Consider the following 21,024-nt stretch of genomic DNA (forward strand, 5'->3'; position numbering starts at 1 on the left):
CTTGCCACAACTGCTTTCACTGTCCCATCAAGTTGCTAACTTCAGATTTTTTCTCTTTCAGCCACTTCTGACATCATGTTTTGATTTCTTTTTGGGTTCAATAAAGACTCATTTCTGAAAGAGAATGTTGTTTAATCTAAAGTCTTGTTCAAGACTTTCTACAGCTTTTTACAGAACACACTATGCTGTGATGCATCTAGAATGAAACTGAAAGTAAAACTCCTCTGGACTGCTTGTCTCTCACATGACCTCTGCTGGTCAGGCACAAGTAATCAAAAACACAGACAAATATGCTGTAAGGCATAAGTAATCAAACACAGACAAATATCATCACTATTTGCTGATATCATTACATAAACCCCCATGTTTTAATCCTCGTAATCTACAACACCTAGTTAACTGATGTAGTGCTTTAAGACATACTATAGTAACTAATGGGTTCATTGAATTAAAAATGTAAAATGGATATACAATACAATGTGAATGATAAAGAATGTCCACAGTGTAATGCAATTTGCATTTTTAGATCAAACTTACACTTCTTCACAATAGAATAAACTTGTCCTTTCCAATAAAGGGAATAACACCGCTAATTAAGTTATCAGAGTAACCAATTTAATCTTTGGATAAAAGAAAACAATTCCAGATTTGGTCAGTTACAATTATGTTTGTAGTCCTCAAGTTTCAATCTCTTACAATATATCTCTCTCTACATAAAAGTAGACTCTTAACTTCTACATACAAATTTCTGGAGCTCTTCAGATCTTGGTACTGCTGCCTTGGGGAGGTGCTGAGTGAAGAGTGTTTATTTCCCCACTGAAAGGAAAGGAAACTGAAGCAAATTACCCCAGGCAAAAATTGCCATTGTTAGAAGCTAAAGACCAATCTCTTGATTAAGGGAATACTTGGGAAGCAATCAACCTGGAAGAAGGGGGTGGGGGCTGGACTGTTCTTTAAATTAATTAAGACTAGTAATAAATAACCTTTTGCAGTTTACACGAAAGAGATTGCTCAAAGATATTCCATCAGTTCCGCAATCCAGTTCTCAATAATACATATATCCTAATCTTGAATCTACACTCGTACATAGAGTGCATGTACTCTTAAGCTTCTTCTTGTGCCCGTTATAGGGCCTGTGAGTTCATATTACTTACGCCTGAATTTTAAAAATCCAACAGGCTAATAAAATGGATGATACCATGCTCCAAAAATAAGTTTCTAAACAATTTTTAAGAAAATACCTTCGCAAGCAGCATGTCAGAACTCACAACAGATCTCGAACATGTGGTGCATTTAGTGCACTTTGATCCACCGCAATGCTGTTTAAATAAATATCAACGATGCTGTATTTTTATACTTATACCCTTTGATTTCTTTTGTAGGTGATGCAGTTTGGAAGGATTGATGGTAATGCGTACATCCTGGATTTTCAATATCCATTTTCTGCAGTGCAGGCTTTTGCTGTAGCACTGGCAAATGTTACACAGCGGCTGAAATGAATGGGAGGAACCAAAGTGCTTTCTGGATCCGAGGAACAAAAGATGCCAGGAATGCACATCGAGTGCACTGTGAATGAATTGGTCTGGGTAGCTGTACAATGCTGCCTTTCACTTTAGAGGATCACAGTTCACCTGTTTAGTCTTGAAGTAACAGGCAGGGCAAAGAGCATGCTTCTCGGATGCATGCTAGGATGATTGCAGTTCAGAGAGCTTGCTGCTTTGTAGACCTATGCAGCGGATTACATGCTGCCCCTTGCTTATCTGAATAACCCAGTAGAATAAATTTACCTGTTGACTAGACTGCCTTATAATATGGTGTGGGTTTTTTTCTTGCAACAGTTACAGAAACTTGCTTTCTCTGCAGTTTTTAATAACACTAATAATACTTGAATAATACACAGGATTCTTGGCACCGGAATGAAATGGTGACTTTTGGATATGGTGTTAGTAGGTAGCTAGGTTGTGTCAATACTGTTCAGCACTGGAAAGAGCAATTTAAGGAGCTTGTAAGTTAAAACTACAAGAAGACTGAAGTCTTCAAAACAGTGTTTTTGAGGCAGTATGTTTTAATATTCATTGCTTTGAATTTAATATTTTGTGTTTTTGTTGAGCTATTTTAGTGGTGATTATCAAAAGACAGTCACTGAGTTGGACATATTGACATTTCGTCTGCAACTTTTAAAGTTTTCAAAATAACTTTTTATTTCTAGTGATAGGCTGAGTGCACATGTATCCCTAATAGCGGATTGCTTTCCCAATTGATAAGCAACCCACCGTTTCTGGGTATATCTGTAAAGTAGGGGGACCGAATGCACCTAAACTTGCATGGTACTGTTACAGAATGCTAGGCTGTAGTACATTTTTCTATAAATGTTTTTGTTGCATAGCTTGTTGTTTTGTGAGGTCTGGTTTAGACAGTGGTGCAGGTGTGGGGCCGGGGGTAAGTTATTGTCACAAGCTGTAGTGTTCGCTGTTTCGAGGGTTAGGAAAACACTCGAAGATGGTTAATGTTTCATGCATTGCAAAGTCATGAATACTTTAAATTTAATTTTGGAAAATAACTTGCAGCCACCATCATGAGTTCTGATTCGAACACACATGCTTGAGAAGACAGAATAATACTTGGTTTTATGGAAAATTAGAATCAAACATTTTATTATACTTATTCAACTTGACATTTCCCATTAACAATAGGTATTTTTATGCAGTAGCAGCAGTTCATGAATTACATAGAATTTTATAGCACAGAAACAGGCCATTTGGCCCAACAGATCTATGCCCGTGTTTATGCTCCATACGAACTTTTTCCCACCTTATCTCACTTAATCAACATAATCTTCTATTCCTTTCTCCTTCATGTGTTTATCCAGCTTTCCCTTGAATGCATCTATGCTATTCGCCTCAACCACTCCCTGTGGTAGTGAGTTCCACATTCTCACCACTCTCTGGGTAAAGAGGTTTCTCCTGAAATCCTTATTGGATTTATTAGTGACTCCCCCCGCCCCCCCCCCCCCCCGCACTAATGGGAACATCCTCTCTGTCTACAGTATTGAATCCCTTCATAATTTTAAAGACCTCTATCAGGTCACCTCTCCATCTCTTTTCTAGAGAAAAAAAGCCCAGTCTGTTCAGTCTTTCCTGGTGGGTTTTTTCATTCATTTGCAGTTGATTAATTTAAACAAGGATCTTACACTTTTGCAGTCGACATAACTTGAAAAAATACATGGAGGGAAAAGCTTTTCGCTTACCTCCTTGTCTAAATAGAAATCTCTTTCCCGCCCACCTGCCACTATCCCTGTCCCGCCATTCACAATACCGTTTAACAGCATAAAGAATCATCCTGAAACCTAGAAATCAACTGGGATGATTGACCAGAGTCGTTATTCCGACCCTGGGTAATATTGAAGCTTTGGGTCGGTCTGCCCTTTGTACCCCAAAACCCCTTTGCTAAAGTTGTTACTTGCAGTTCACCATTCCTTCACTTCATAGAGCATAGGAATGGCACAGAGACGGCAGAGCTCTTACTATATTGTATCCACCAAACAGAACTACTGTATGTTGGGGGTGGGGAGGTTGTCCACCTTGTACTTCTCTGCAGGAACATTTATTGTTCAGAAACCTAGGAGAAACTGTATTTTTTTATTATAATACTCTCAATGAACTTAACCGTTTTTTCTCTGAGCTGAAGTTCCTTTGTTTGAGGGGGGGGTGCATTATCCATTGTCAGTTGAGAGAAAGACAAAAATGTCACTAATTCACCATTATCACATTATCAACATAGCAAATTGGAGGTGGTTGGCTCGTATAAACAAAAGGTAATGGGTCATTTCATGAGGTTCCACTATTGCCGTGGAGCTTTGCTATTGGTGAGCACAGGTCTGAATATAGCCCTTGCATCTCGCAGCAGTGGAGCCTCTCAAAATTACCCCTGATATATACCCAGTAGCTTTAGCCTGTGGAGAGAATGGGTGGAGATGTGATTATAATGTGCACTCATTGTTATTTTCTGCTAATGAACTGCAGATTATCACTTGATAAATTTACAGTGATTATTTCCACAATCCTTCGGTGAAGATCTCGTAGCACATCAACTACAAGGAGACCCCGCTGTTAGGTGTTTGTTATACTTGCCATTGGCAGAAAACTGGAGCAATAACCAAAACTCTTCCACCAGCAGTGCACATTATGAAAAGTAATGGATTTCATGGAGTGATTTGAGGCAGTAATATGTGGTTATGCTTCAACTTGATCCTTGGAGATTATTACTTGTGAGGATGTGTATCCACTATTTTCTATACATCAGTGCTGCTACTGTGAGGAAATGACTTCTAGAGTGTATTTTCTGACAGAGTAACAGGCAGAGGGACTTGACATTCATACTGATTAGTGACTCCGCTATTTTTTGTTGAACTTTATTTTTACTGTAGAAGAGGTAGTCATATGGCTATCTTTTCTCAACCTCAAAATGGTTCAGTCTGGATGCAAGTGACCAATGTTAGATGGTCTGGGGGCATGGAGGGTGAAATAATATTGCATTGCTGTACATCTAAAGACAAACTAACATGTTCGTTTTATACTTGGTTTTGTCTAATACACAAGGTTATTATAAGAGATGATTCCTATCAGAAAATACCTACTTGGTGGCGATACGTCCTTGACATAACTTTATAGTTGTCATTTACTGTGAAGTTGTCCAGCTCCTCAGCGTTCAGCAAAAATGTAAATATATATATTTTTAACAACCTTTGGTATCAAAAATCAGGATTACAGGAACATAAACCTGCTATTTGTAGTTTAATGTGGGGATGCTACTTTTTTGGGCTTAAACATCCACATTCAGCTTACACCAAAAAACACAGGCACTAAAATATGCACCTAGTTTGTTAAAAGTTCTCCTAAGATAAGACATACACGTTCCATTTACTGCTGCGTTTCTTTCTATGTCTTTACTGAATTCATTAAAAAAAAATGAAGAAACAGAAATCTTTTAGGTTATAGTATAAGCTTAAATTAAGAGTCACAACAAACCAAAATTCAGAATAGTGTGGCTGCATAAACTCTAAATTAAGTTGAACATTTTTTTTTAAAAAGCTATTGCAGATTTCATTAGAACCTATAGGAATATAAAGAAATAGGCTTTGGGGGGGTGGGGCTGTTTATCTGTAAAGCTACTGTGTACTTGAACAGGTTTGCTATAAATGAGAACCAAGCCTAAGTTACAGTGAATTAGTGACGGGTTCTTCAATACTGTCATTAGCGTTTCCAGTTCGATTTTTAAATTTAAGTTGTGGGACATTTGTTATCTTAAAGATAGAGGTGCAATGAAGAACAAATATTTTACATTTGCTGCACAGCACTCATATTTGACTAGAAAAATCTGTAAAACTCAAAACTGATTTGGAAAACTCTTGAAGCATTTTTTTTTAATGAGAGTTATGTGCAAATCTACAACCAGAGGTTTAAAATTCACTATAAAGATCATAAAAGTCTACACCGTTTTGTATGTTGAAACCAGAAGCAGAGTAGAGAAATTTTAATGTATGATTATTTAAATAAAAGAAAAACATTTTCGGATTCCGAAGAATCAAGTGTTTTATAAGCTAAGGAACTTGAAGAAAGCTTGCAAGAATAGGGCTTACTTGATAGGTGATTGAGTGACTGGTTGGAACTGATGGTCCTTTTTAAAGATTCTCTTTGTTAATTCAGGGCTAGCACAAAGTTTTCTCAATGATGCACTAAAATTGAATATCAGGACAGTGCTGCTGGAACTTTTATATCTACACCACAGTTTAACAAGCGCACATTTAAGCACCATACGTCTCGGTGTTCTTGGACAACATGGTAATTTGGGTGCCATGGGTCAAGTAATCCATGTTTTTACTTTTTTTAAAACAAATTGCACCCCCATCTTCAAGCTATACGCTGTATTCTCTGTGTTTATGGACACTGGATGCTGTGGCAAGAGAGGAAACGAAAGTAAAGGTCAGGCCACGAGCTTTAAAAATAAATTATTATAGCTGTCAAAATAAGTGGAGAATAAAATAGAAGTTACTGGGTTTGCTTTCAGGTGATACATGAAGATTATAAAGTTTAGTGATGTTTCTCATTAGTTCTTACAACAGTTAACATGCCCACCATAGTATTATGCTACAGAAGATGACTTTTTCTCAGCCATGTGTATAAGGATGAGTTACAAGCTGTGTAACCTTTGTTCATTGTACAAAGACAGGTCTGTTTTGGCTCCAGTTAATCTGGATTTTAAAACTATCAAATAAAACTTGCTTGGCTTGTAAACTCTGATTATCAGTAAAAACATTTGAAGAATATTCACTTCGGGCCTCATTTAAAATAACAGTGCAGCTTTGAAATTAATATTTCAGGAAGGACCAAAAATACGTTTTTTTTGATAGGTTTGAGGCCAGTTTTTTTGATGGCTTTAAATATGTTGATTAAGCCGAATGAAAGAAATGTTGACTCTCTGTTACACAGATTTCTGTGCACTGCATTGATGGGGTATTTCCTTTTAGTTAGGTGTGCAATATCAATAAACCTACTTCATTTTCTCATTTAAGTGCACATTCATAACATTGTCATAAATATGAACTTTGGTTTGCTTACAGTAAGTGGTTAAGGGATTTTTTTACATTATATTGGTGGATTTTATATACAGTTTCTGTATTTTATTATTTATAAAGAATGTTTATGTAACTAATGTTGGTTAGTGATTTTTGGGAATTCTTTAAATGTTATTGTTGATGCTTTGTTTAATATAAGCTGAAGGGTTATGTGCTGCGAAGATGCAGAATGCATTTGCATTCCTAGGGAGGTTATTACTGAAGATGTCATATGTTAGAATTGTACAGATTGGTTGTATTATTTGTATGGGTCTTAACATTGATATTCATTTTTCTTTTTTTCTCCTTTCCCTTTTGCCATCCTTCCTTCACTTTATTGTCCAGCTTTTCCTACAATACGTTTTATTGTAGAATTTTTACCTTTTAACCTTTCCATTTGGAGATATCCTTTGTGATATTTTTATCAGTTTTTTATGTTTTCAGTTTTAGAAAGCGTTTGGAAGTTTGCTTTCACAGTAGTGTTCGTGAAATTTGTCCCAGAGACAACTTTCTATTGAAAAGGCACTGCAGTGTATGCTGGGAATTAAAACTAAAAACAGAATGATCTGGTACTGTAACTTTAACGTTTCTTAATTAATTCAATGTGCTAATATTTTACTTTTATTATAAAAACTACACTTGTGTCGATATAGAAATTGTGTTGAAATATTGCCCACTTATTGAAAAGTTCTAAAGCTCAGTCCCTGCAAATGATGTGTTAAATCTTATTACAATGCAGCTGTTTGAAATATGTCCTGCACAGACTCCTGGCCCTGCATTGGCCTTCCTTGTACCAGTTTTATGAGGTACTGTATTAGCAAATACAATAAACTGCCCACATTTTTTCTTTAAAAAAAATGTGAATTGTGTAAGCGATGTACACCAAATGTTTGATTGTTGCTTACTAATTAAAATTTGCAGACTTGGATGTAATTGTTTTCTTTGCTGTTTTTGTAAAGACTAGTTGTATTTCACAACTTTCCCTTGTGTGTACGTATAATTTTTGTTACATTCTCAAAGACCTTCTGTAAGGATCCAACAGATGAATAAATGATGTGTTTCTAACAGATTTATTATTTTAACCTGATTGAATAATATCTTTTTATATCCCACCCTCGATCGTCAAGTCTCCTGGACCAGTTTCCTGAACCCACAATAACCATTGGAAAAGGCAGACAAGCCAGAACTGTTTTAATATTAAGCTGAGTCACAGAGTCTTGCTAACGTCTGGGAACCTATGCCATTAACAACCTGCTGTGTTGTAAATACATAAGCAATTACAAAAGATGGCTGCAGCATTGGATATTGTGTCATGCAATAATGAGAGGCTACTTCTGTTTTGAAAATATACCCAGGACAGTTAGTGAGCATGCTGGCTCTAGTACCAAGGGCAAAGTAATCTCCATATTGTTTTAGAACATAAGAAATAGGAGCAGGAGTAGGCCAATCGGCCCCTCGAGCCTGCTCTGCCATTCAATAAGATCATGGCTGATCTGATCCTAACCGCCAATCTACTATCACAGAACCATCTCCTGAATCTAACAGAATTAGACACACGAAATAGGAGCAGGATCAGGCTACACGGCCCCTGGGCCCACTCCGCTACCCACAGGGCCATGACCGATCCGAACCTAGACTCATGTCCAAATTCCTGCCCGCTCCCCGTAACCCTTAATTCCCTTTACTTCTAGGAAACTGTCTATTTCTGTTTTAAATTTATGTAATGATGTAGCTTCTACAGCTTTTTGGGGCAGCATATTCCATGGACCTACCACCCTCTGAGTGAAGTAGTTCCTCCTCATCTCAGTTTTGAAAGAGCAGCCCCTTATTCTAAGACTATGCCCCGTAGTTCTAGTTTCACCCATCATCGGGAACATCCTCCCCGCATCCACCCGATCCAACCCCTTCACAATCTTATATGTTTCAATAAGATCGCCTCTCATTCTTCTGAACTCCAATGAGTAGAGTCCCAATCTACTCAACCTCTCCTCATATGTCCATCCCCTCATCCCCGGGATTAACCAAGTGAACCTTTGTACTGACTCGAGAGCAAGTATGTCCTTTCTTAAGTATGGACACCAAAACTGTATGCAGTATTCCAGGTGTGGTCTCACCAATACCTTGTACAACTGAAGCAATACCTCCCTATTTTTATATTCTATCCCCCTAGCAATGAAAGCCAACATTCCATTGGCCTTCTTAATCACTTGCTGCACCTGCATACTAACCTTTTGAGTTTCGTGCACCAGGACCCCCAGATCCCTTTGTACTTCAGTACTTTCCAGTTTCTTGCCATTAAGATAATAACTTGCTCTACGATTTTTCCTGCCAAAGTGCATAACCTCACACTTTCCAGCATTGTATTCCATCTGCCAAATCTCTGCCCACTTACTTAGCCTGTCTATGTCCCCTTGCAGGTTTTTTATGTCCTCCTCACTCACTACTTTCCCTCCCATCTTAGTATCATCTGCAAACTTTGATATTTTACACTCGGTCCCCTCCTCCAAATTGTTAATATAGATTGTAAAGAGTTGGGGACCCAGCACTGACCCCTGCGGAACACCACTAGTTACTGATTGCCAGTCTGAGAATGAACCATTTATCCCAACTCTCTGCCTTCTGTTAGATAGCCAATCCTCTATCCATGCCAGAATATTACCCCCAATCCCGTGATTTTTTATCTTAAGCAATAATCTTTTGTGTGGCACCTTGTCAAATGCCTTTTGGAAGTCTAAATACACTACGTCCACTGGTTCACCTTTATCCACCCTATATGTTACTTCCTCAAAGAACTCCAGCAAATTTGTCAAACATGACTTCCCCTTCATAAAACCATGCTGACTTTGTCCTATTAAGTTATGATTATCCAAATGTCCTGTTACTGTCTCCTTAATAATGGACTCCAAAATTTTACCTACCACAGATGTTAGGCTAACCGGTCTATAGTTTCCAGCCTTCTGTCTACTGCCCTTTTTAAATAAGGGTGTTACATTAGCAGTTTTCCAGTCTGCCGGGACCTTTGCTGAGTCCAGGGAGTTTTGGAAAATTATTACCAATGCATCCACAATCCCTACCGCCACTTCCCTCAAGACCCTAGAATGTAAGCCATCAGGTCCAGGTGATTTATCCGCCTTGAGTCCCATTATTTTACCGAGTACCACTTCCTTAGTGATTTTGATCGTGTTTTGATTGCTTTATTTTATTTAAAAAATAAATTGTGTACTAACAGTAGTTAATTCCCCCATAACTGATAAACTGGCACTGCAGGTTCCCCATTTCTCTCGATAGTCTTTCTCCTAAATAGTCTATGGGCTTGATAAGAACATAAGAAATAGGAGCAGGAGTCGGCCATACGGCCCCTCGAGCCTGCTCCACCATTCAATAAGATCATGGCTGATCATCAAACTCAACTCCACTTTCCCGCCCCATCTCCGTATCCCAAGAGTCCAAAAATCTATCTCCCTCAGCCTTGAATATACTCAAAGACTCAGCATTCACAGCTCCCTGGGTCAGAGAATTCCTAAGATTCACAACCCTCTGAGTGAAGAAATTCTTCCTCATCTCAGTCTTAAATGGCCGACACCTTATCCTGAGACTATGCCCCCTAGTTGTAGACACTCCAGCCAGGCGAAACAACCTCTCAGCATCTACCCTGTCAATCCCCTTCAGAATCTTGTATGTTTCAATGAGATCACCATCATTCTTCTAAACTCCAAAGAGTATAGGCCCATTCTACACAATCTCTTGTCATAGGACAACCCTCTCATCCCAGGAATCAATCTAGTGAACCTGCATTACACCGCCTCCAAGGCAAGTATATCCTTCCTTAGATAAAGAGACCAAAACTGTGTACCGTACTCCAGGTGTGGTCTCACCAAGGCCCTGTACAATTGTAGCAAGACTTCCTTACTCTTATACTCCAACCCCCTTGCAATAAAGGCCGACATGCCATTTGCCTTCCTTATTGCTTGCTGTACCTGCATGCTAGCTTTCTGTGTTTCTTGCACGAGGACACCCAAATCTCTGAACACCAACATTTGAAAGTTTCTCACCATTTAAAAAATATTCTGTTTTTCTGTTCTTCCCACCAAAATGAATAACCTCTCATTTCCCTACATTATACTCCATCTGCCACCTTACTGCCCACTCACTTAGTCTATCTACTGTATACCCCTATGCAGACTCTTTGTGTTCTCACAGCTTACTGTCCCACCTAGCTTTGTATCATCAGCAAACTTGGATACATTACACTCGGTCCCTTCATCTAGATCATTGTGGTAAACCACTGTTATCGTTCACAACCGTTCACTATTGTTACACTGTTGTTATCACTGTTTACACTGTTGTTATCACTGCACAAGGTTACCTCTTGCCACGCACGCTGTTATACCTAGGCATACCTCAGCTGGCTCCGCCTGCTTGCCCAGGTATAAAGGTGACCGCTTGGCTAGTATTCTTCCTTGTTGGAACCGATCACCCACGAGGGTGGGCTCTGTTATTTAGCCAATAAAAACCTATAGTTACTATCTTAACTCGTCGCTTTTCATGGAATGAATTGATAGGTATATCAATTTTATTGGCTAAATAACAGAGCCCACCCTCGTGGGTGATCGGTTCCAACAAGGAAGAATACTAGCCAAGCGGTCACCTTTATACCTGGGCAAGCAGGCGGAGCCATGGGCGGAGTCAGCTGAGGTATGCCTAGGTATAACAGCGTGCGTGGCAAGAGGTAACCTTGTGTAGTGATAACAACAGTGTAAACAGTGATAACAAAATATCAATCATTAATACAGATTGTAAATAGCTGAGGCCCCAACACTGATCTTTTCGGCACCCCACTAGTTACAGCCTGCCAACCTGAAAAAGATCCGTTTATCCCTACTCTGTTTTTTGCCTGTTAACCAATCTTCTATCCATGCTACTATATTACCCCCAATCCCAGGAGCCCTAATGTTGTATAATCTTTTATGTGGCACCTTAACGAATAGAAAAAAAAAGGAGCAGGAGTAGGCCATTCGGCCCTTCGAGCCTGCTCCGCCATTCAATATGATCATGGCTGATCCTCTATCTCAATACCATATTCCCGCTCTCTCACCATACCCCTTGATGCCTTTTGTGTCTAAAAATCTATCTACTTCTTAAATATATTCAGTGACTTTGCCTCCACTGTCTTCTGTGGTAGAGAATTCCACAGGTTCCCCACCATCTGAGTAAAGAAATTTCTCCTCATCTCAGTCCTAAATGTCCTACCCGGTATCCTGAGACTGTGACCCCTCATTCTAGACCCCCCAGCTAGGGGAAACATCCTCCCTGCATCCAGCCTGTCTAGCCCTGTCAGAATTTTATATGTTTCAATGAGATCGCCTCTCATTCTTCTAAACTCTAGTGAATACAGGTCTAGTCAACCCAATCTCTCCTCATATGACAGTCCTGCCATCCCAGGAATCAGTCTGGTGAACCTTCGCTGCACTCATTGTATGGCAAGTATATCCTTTCTTGGGTAAGGAGCCCAAAACTGCACACACTACTCCAGGTGTGGTCTCACCAAGGCCCTGTATAACTAGTAAGACATCCTTGCTCCTGTACTCAAATCCTCTTGCAATGAAGGCCAACATACCATTTGCCTTCCTAACTGCTGCACCTGCATGTTTGTTTTCATTGACTAGTAGACAAGATCACCCAGGTCCCTTTGTACATCAGCATTTCCCAATCTATCACCATTTAAATAATACTCTGCCTTTCTGTTTTTCCTACCGAAGTGGATAACTTCACATTTATCCATGTTATACTGCATCTGCCATGTATTTGCCCACTCATTCAACTTATCTAAATCGCCTTGAAGCCTCTTTGCATCCTCCTCACAACTCAATCCCACCTAGTTTCGTATTTGGAAATCCAAATATACTACATCCACTGGTTTCCCTTTATCTACCCTGCTAGTTACATCCTCAAAAAACTCTAATAAATTTGTCAAACATGATTCCCCTTTCATAAAACCATGTTGACTCTGCCTAATCATGTTATGATTTTCTAAGTGCCCTGATACCACTTCCTTAACAATGGATTCCAGCATTTTCCCAACGACTGATGTCAGGCTAACTGGACTGTAGTTCCCTGTTTTTTCTCTCCTTCCTTGCTTGAATAGCGGTGTTACATTTGCGACCTTCCAATCTGTTGGGACCATTCCAGAATCTAGGGAATTTTGGAAGATCAAAACCAATGCATCGACTGTCTCTTCAGCCACCTCTTAGAACCCTAGGATGTAGGCTGTCAGGTCCAGGGGATTTGTCGGCTTTTAGTCCCATTGGTTTCTCAAGTACTTTTTCTCTACTTATATTAATTATATTATGTTCCTCGCCCTCATTAGACCCTTGGTTCCCCACCATTTTGGTATGCTTTTTGTGTCTTCTACTGTGAAGACAGGAACAAAACATTTCTTTAACATTTCTGCAATTTCCTTATTCCCCATAATAATTTCTCCTGTCTCAGCCTCTAAGGGACCAACGTTTACATTTGCTACTCTTTTCCTTTTTACATACTTGTAGAAACTTACAATCTGCATTTATATTTCTTGCTAGTTTTCTCATTCTATTTTTTCCCTTTTCAAATTTTTATGTCAACCTTTGCTGGTTTCTGAAACTCCCAATTCTCAGGCTTATTATTATTCTTTGTAACATTATAAGCTTCTTTCAATCTAATACTATCCTTAACTTCTTTAGTTAGCCACGGTTGGATCACTTTCCCGTGGAGTTCTTGTTTCTCAAGAGAATGTATTTTTGTTGAGAATTATGAAATATTTCTTTAAATGCTAGCCACTGCTTATCTACTGCCATACCTTTTAATCTATTTTTCCAATCTACCTTAGCCAACTCGCCCCTCATACCTATGTAATTGGCTTTATTTAAGTTTAAGACTCTAGTTTCGAACTTGGACAAGTCACTCTCAAAATTAACGTGAAATTCTATCATATTACTCTGCCCCAGAGGATCCTTTACTATGAGATTGTTAATTAATCCCGTCTCATTACACAATACAAGATCTAAAATAGCCTGATCCCTTGTTGGTTCCATGACATATTGTTCTAGGAAACTGTCCCGAATGCATTCCATGAACTCGTCCTCCAGACTACCTTTGCCAATTTGAGTTGTCCAGTCAAATGAAGATTAAAGTCCCCCAAGATTATTGCATTACAGTACCTTTGTTGCAAGCTCCTACTATTTCTTGATTGATATTCTGTCCAACGGTATAGCTACTGTTAGGGGGCCTATATACCACTCCCACCAGTGTTTTCTGCCCCTTGTTGTTCCTCATCTCCACCCATACTGATTCTACTTCCTGATCTTCCGAGCCGAGATCCTTTCTCGCTACTGTCCTTATGTCATCCTTCATCATCAGGCCAATCCCCCTCCTTTTCCATTCTGCCTGTCTTTTTGAAACGTCAAGTACCCTGGAACATTTAGTTCCCAACGTTGGCCACCTTGCAACCATGTCTCTAATGGCTATTCGATCAAACCCATTTATCTCTACTTGTGCCACTAGTTTGTCTATCTTGTTACGAATGCTTCGTGCATTCAGATAAAGAGCCTTTAATTTAAATGAGATAAAGAGCCTTTAATTTAAATGTTTTACCATTATTCCCTGCTTTGACCTTATTCTCGGCTGCACTGCTACCATTAAACTCTCTGTCCCTTTCTGTCACACTCTGCTTATTTTTACCCAAATCGCTACACTGCTCTATTGCCTTGACCTTTCTCTTGAGATTTCTAATTTTTCCCTCACCTGACCCCTCCCTCCACTTTTTTAGTTTAAAGCCCTATCTACAGCCCTAGTTAATCGATTCGCCAGGACGCTGGTCTCAGCCCGGCTTAAGTGGAGTCCTTCCTGATGGAACAGATCCCTCTTTCCCCAGTATTGGTGCCAGTGCCCCATGAATTGAAACCCCATTTTCCCAAACCACACTTTGAGCCATGCATTTAACTGTCTGATCTGCTACACCCTATGCCAATTTGCACGTGGCTCAGGTAGTAATCCAGAGATTATTACCCTTGTGGTTCTTATTAATTTAGACCCTAGCTCCTCAAACACTCTCAGCAGAACCTCATTTGTAGTTCTACGTATGTTGTTGGTTCCGACATGGACCACGACAACTGGATCCTCCCCCTCCAACTCCAAGTTCTTATCCAGCCACGAGGAGATATCCTTAATCCTGGCACCGGGCAGGCTACACAGCCTTCGGGACTCCCGGCTGCAGAGAATAGTATCTATCCCCTTGACGATACTGTCCCCTACTACTATCACATTCCTTCCTTCTCCCCAGACTTGGATGGCCCCCTGTACCACAGTGCCATGGTCAGTTTGCCCATGCTCCCTGCAGCCCTTTTCCTCATCCATACAGGTAGAAAGTACCTCATACCTGTTGGACAAGGGCTGAGGCTCCTCCATCACTACTGGGTCCGTATACCTTCCTGACTCGCAGTCACACCCTCCTATCCCTGACCACTGACGAACTCTAAAGAACTACTTAAACTAAAGGGTGTGACTGCCTCCTGGAACAAAGTGTCCAGGTAACTGTCCCCCTCCCTGATGCATCGCAGTGTCTGCAGCTTAGTCCCTGCTTTCTCCCCATACCCCTTGATCCCTTTAGCCTTAAGAAATATATCCAACTCCTTCTTGAATATAGTTAATGTATTGGCCTCCACTGCCTTCTGTGGTAGAGAATTCCACAGGTTAACCACTCTCTGGGTGAAGAAATTCCTCCTCATTTCTGTCCTAAATGGCCTACCCCTTATCCTTAGACTGTGACCCCTGGTTCTGGACTCCCTGACTATCAGGAACATCCTTCCTGCATCTAGTCTGTCCAGTCCTGTCAGAATTTTATAAGTTTCAATGAGATCCCCTCTCATTCTTCTAAACTCCAGCGAGTTCAAGCCCAATCGTCCCAATCTCTCCTCATACCTGGGATGGCAGGAATGACATATCAGCTTGGTGAATCTTCGCTGAACTCCTTCCATGGCAAGAACATCCTTCCTCAGATAAGGCGACCAAAACTGCACACAATACTCAAGATGTGGTCTCACCAAGGCCCTGTACAACTGCAGCAAGACATCCTTGTTCCTGTACTCAAACCCTCTCACTATGAAGGCCAACATACCATTTGCCTTCTTAACCGCCTGCTGCACCTGCATGCTTACCTTCAGCGACTGGTGCACAAGGACACCCAGGTCTCGTTGCACTTCCCCTTCTCCCAATCTATTGCCATTCAAATAATAATCTGCCTTCCTGTTTATGCCACCAAAGTGGATAACCTCACATTTATCCACATTATATTGCATCTGCCATGCTTCTGCCCAATAACCCAACCTGTCCAAATCATCCTGTAGTTTCTCGGCATCCTCCTCACAGCACACATGCCCACCCAGCTTTGTGTCATCTGCAAATTTGGAGATATTACATCTAGTTCCCTTGTCTAGATCATTAATATATATTGTGAATAGCTGGGGTCCAAGGACTGGTCACTGCCTGCCACTCGGAAAAAGACCCGTTTATTCCAACTCTTTGCTTTCTGTCTGCCAACCACTTCTCTATCCAAGTCAATACCTTGCCCCCAATCCCATGTGCCTTAACTTTACACGCTAATCTCTTATGCGGGACCTTATCGAAAGCCTTCTGAAAGTCCAAATACACCACATCCACTGGTTCTCCCTTATCTATTTTACTAGTTATATCCTCTCAGGCCGCTCTTTATCCTCTCGCCGCTGCTTTAATTCAGGTCCGCTCTCGGGCCGCTCTTTATCCTCTTGCTGCTTGAATTCAGGTCCGCTCTCGGGCCGCTCTTTATCCTCTCGCCGCTGCTTTAATTCAGGTCCGCCCACGGGCCGCTCTTCATCCTCTCGCCGCTGCCACTGCTTTAATTCAGTTCCGCTCATGGGCCGCTCTTTATCCTCTCACCGCTGCCGCTGCTTTAATTCAGTTCCGCTCATGTGCCGCTCTTTATTCTCTGGCCGCAGCTTTAATTCATGTCCGCTCTTTATCCTCTCGCCACTGCCGCTGCTTTAATTCAGGCCCGCTCTCTGGTGGCTCTTTATTCTCTCACCGCTGCTGCTGCTTTAATTCAGGTCTGCTCTTTATCCTCTCGCTGCTGCGCTACTTTAATTCGGGTCTGCTCTCGTGCTGCTCTTTATCCTCTTGCCGCTGCTGCTGCTTTAATTCAGGTCCGCTCTCGGGCCGCTCTTTATCCTCTCGCCGCTGACGCTGCTTTAATTCAGGTCCGCTCTCGGGCTGCTGTTTATCCTCTCGCTGCTGCCGCTGCTTTAATTCAGGTCCACTCTCGGGCCGCTCTTTATCCTCTCGCCGCTGCTTTAATTCAGCTCTACTCTCGGGCCGCTCATTATCCTCTCGCCGCTGCCGCTGTTTAAATCAGGTCCGCTCTTGGGCCGCTCTTTATCCTCTCGCTGCTGCCGCTGTTTAAATCAAGTCCGTTCTCAGTCCGTTCTTTATCCTCTCGCCGTTGCCGCTGCTTTAACATTGAAACATATAAGATAGGAGCAGGAGTAGGCCATTCGGCCCCTCGAGCCTGCTCCACCATTCAATGCGATTATGGCTGATCATCCAAGCTCAGTACTTGGTACCTGCTTTCTCCCCATACCCCTTGATCCCTTTAGCCTTAAGAAATATATCCAACTCCTTCTTGAATATATTTAATGAATTGGCCTCTACTGCCTTCTGTGGTAGAGAATTCCACAGGTTCATCACGCTCTGGGTGAAGAAATTCCTCCTTTTTTCTGTCCTAAAAGGCCTACCCCTTATCCTTAGACTGTGACCCCTGGTTCTGGATTCCCCGACCATCGGGAACATCCTCCCTGCATCTAGTCTGTCCAGTCCTGCCAGAATTTTGTAAGTTGCAAATTTGAAGATGTTACATCTAGTTCCCTTGTCTAGATCATTAATATATATTGTGAATAGCTGGGGTCCAAGGACCGATCCCTGTGGTAACCCACTAGTCACTGCCTGCCACTCAGAAAAAGACCTGTTTATTCCAACTCTCTGCTTTCTATCTGCCAACCATTTCTCTATCCAAGTCAATACCTTGCTCCCAATCCCATGTGCCTTAACTTTACATGCTAATCTCTTATGTGGGACCTTATCGAAAGCCTTCTGAAAGTCCAAATACACCACATCCACTGGTTCTCCTTTATCTATTTTACTAGCTACATCCGCAAAAAATTCCAGTAGATTAGTCAAGCACGATTTACCTTTTGTAAATCCATGTTGACTTTGTCTGATCCTGTCACTGTTTTCCAAGTGATCTGCTATTACATCTTTTATAATGGACTCTAGCATTTTCCCCACTACCGATGTCAGGCTTACTGGTCTGTAATTCCCCGTTTTCTCTCTACCACCTTTTTTGAATAGTGGGGTAACATTAGCTACCCTCCAATCCATGGGTACTGTTCCAGATTCCATCGAATGTTGGAAGATGATCAGCAATGCATCTATTATTTCTAGGGCCACTTCCTTAAGTACCCTAGGATGTAGATTATCAGACCCTAGGGATTTATCGGCCTTCAATCCCATCAATTTCCCTAACACCATTTCCCTACAAATACTGATTTCATTCAGTTCCTCCCTTTCATCAGACCCTATGTTCCCCGACATTTCTGGGAGGTTATTTGTGTCCTCCTTTATGAAGACAGAACCAAAATATGTATTTAATTGTTTTGCCATTTCTTTGTTCCCCATTATAAATTCCCCTGATTCTGACTGCGAGGGACCTACACTTGACTTCACCAATCTTTTTCACTTCACATATCTATAAAAGCTTTTACATTCAGTTTTTATGTTCCCGGCAAGCTTACTCTCATATTCTATTTTCCCTTTGTTAATTAATCCCTTTGTCCTCCTTTGTTGAATCCTAAACTGCTCCTAATCCTCTGGATTACTGCTTTTTCTGGCCAATGTATATGTCCTCTCCTTGGATCTTATGCTATCCCTAATTTCCCTCATTAGCCACGGCTGAGTCACCTTTTTTGTTTTATTTTTATGCCAAACTGGGATGAACAAATTCTGTAGTTCATCCATGCGGTCTTTGAATGTTTGCCATTGCCTATCCACCGTTAACCCTTTGAGTGACATTCCCCAATCAATCCTACCTAATTCGCACCTCAGTCCATCGTAGTTTCCTTTATTTAAATTCTGGACCCTAGTCTCTGAGTCAACTACTTCATTCTCCATTTTAATGAAGAATTCGATCATATGATCGCTCCGACCCAAGGGGTCTCATACAACAAGATTGCTAATTAATCCTTTCTCGTTACATAATACCCAGTCTAAGATGGCCTGATCTCCGGTTGGTTCCTCGACATATTGGTCCAGGAAACCATCCCGTAAACACTCCAGGAATTCCTCCTCCACAGTGCTGTTAATTCAGCTCCGCACTTGACCGTTCTTTATCCTCTCGCCGCTGCCGCTGCTTTAATTCAGGGCCGCTCTTTATCCTCTCGCCGCTGCCACTGCTTTAATTCAGGTTTTCTTTCGGGCTGCTCTTTATCCTGTCGCTGTTGATGCTTCAATTCAGCTCCGCTCTTGGGCCGTTCTTTATCCCTCGCCGCTGCTGCTTTAATTCAGGTTCGCCCTCGGGCTGCCCTTTATCCTGTCGCCATTGCCGCTGTTTTAATTCAGCTCCGCTCTCGGGCCGCTCTTTATCCTCTCGCTGCTGCCACTGCTTTAATTCAGCTCCGCTCTCGGGCCGCTCTTTATCCTCTTGCCGCTGCCGTTGCTTTAATTCAGCTCTGTCCTCGGGCCGTTCTTTATCCTCTGGCTGCAGTCGCTGTTTTAATTCACCTCCGTTCTCGGGCCGCTCTCTATCATCTCGCCGCTGCCGCTGCTTTACTTCAGGTCCTCTCTCAGGCCGTTCATTATCCTCTCGCCGCTGCCGCTGCTTTAATTCAGGTCCGCTCTCGTGCTGCTCTTTATCCTCTCGCTGCTGCCGCTGCTTTACTTCAGGTTCGCTCTCAGGCCATTCTTTATCCTCTTGCCGCTGCCGCTGCTTTAATTCAGGTCCGTTCTCGGGCCATTCTTTATCCTCTCGCCACTGCCGCTGCTTTAATTCAGCTCCACTCTCGGGCTGTTGTTTATCCTCTCGCCGCTGTCGCTGTTTCAATTCAGCTCTGCTCTCGGGCCGTTCTTTATCCTCTCGCTGCTGCCGCTGTTTTAATTCAGGTCCGCTTTCAGGCCGCTCTTTATCCCTCACTGCTGCTGCTTTAATTCAGTTCCGCTCTCGGACCATTCTTTGTCCTCTCACCGCTGCCACTGCTTTAATTCAGCTCCGCACTCGGGCCGTTCTTTATCCTCTCGCCGCTGCCGCTGCTTTAATTCATGTCCGCTCTCGGGCCGCTCTTTATCCTCTTGCCGCTGCCGCTGCTTTAATTCAGGTCTGTTCTCGGGCCGTTCTTTATCCTCTCGCCGCTGCCACTGCTGTAATTCAGCTCCGCTCTCGGGCCGTTCATTATCCTCTCGCTGCTGCCGCTGCTTTAATTCAGCTCCGCTCTCGGGCCGTTCAATATCCTGTCGCCACTACCACTGCTTTAATTCAGCTCCTCTCTCGGGCTGTTCTATATCCTCTGTTACATCGTTATATTATTACATGTTAAATGGAACTACTTGTTACATCGTTATATGGAGCTACTTTGGTTAGTGTATTTATATTGCTATGTGGCAAACTGTGAAAGGCAGTGCGCAGTGCAAGGTCAGACATCTAGTATCACTCTGCACCATGCGGCAGCAACATTATAAAAGCAAGAATACAACTGAGTGAAAGTCGTAAACTAAATGAGTTAAAAGTGTCTGTATTACATAGTAATAAGAACACAAGGAGACACAACATGGTAGCAGCGGTAAAAGTGAGTACAACTTGTGGCATATGAACTACGAATAAGACGAAAAGTGAATATATGAGCTGATCGTGAGTGCCGGTGTCTGTGGTGATTGAGCGTGAATCGTATGGGCAACTAAGATGGTGGCTGCTGCTGCACTGACTGCGCAAATGCAACCCCTCATGAACTGGGAAGCCGACGATATAGTAGAGGCATTCCGCAAGTTCAAACAGAAATGTGACCTTGCATTCAAAAGCTTCCTGAAGGGTACTGCCAACGAAGAAAAGGTTAGTTACATTCTGTTGTGGACAGGAGAAAAAGGTCTAGATTTGTATAATAGCTGGAGTTTGACTGAAGAGGAAAAGGAAAACTCTGCGACAATCTTTGAGAAATTCAGCAACCATCTAGAGCCTAAATCCAATCACCGTATACACAGATACAAATTTCAGAGTCTAAGACAGGAATCTGGTGAAACAGCTGACAATTTCCTGACAAGGCTGAGAAATGAAGCCAGCAAGTGTGCATTTAAGGAAATGGAGG

The 21,024-nt window shown here is 41.7% G+C and overlaps 1 protein-coding gene across 6 annotated transcripts in view; it reads left to right on the forward strand.

Annotated features, from left to right (window-relative positions):
• The window catches only part of LOC147121665 (tubby-related protein 4-like), a 426,260-nt gene extending 418,578 nt beyond the window's left edge, over positions 1 to 7,682 (forward strand). For all 6 annotated transcript variants that reach the window (XM_085982109.1, XM_085982110.1, XM_085982112.1 and 3 more), the window contains one exon: positions 1,383 to 7,682. In XM_085982109.1, coding sequence (XP_085838235.1) covers positions 1,383 to 1,499 — 117 coding nt within the window. In that variant the 3' untranslated portion in view covers positions 1,500 to 7,682. The remainder of the gene's footprint in view (positions 1 to 1,382) is intronic.
• The last annotated feature ends 13,342 nt before the right edge of the window (positions 7,683 to 21,024 follow it).

Source organism: Somniosus microcephalus, chromosome 3 (assembly GCF_052327205.1).
Source record: "Somniosus microcephalus isolate GS21.2 chromosome 3, FLI_Smic_1.0, whole genome shotgun sequence".
Classification (NCBI taxonomy): Eukaryota; Metazoa; Chordata; class Chondrichthyes; order Squaliformes; family Somniosidae; genus Somniosus; species Somniosus microcephalus.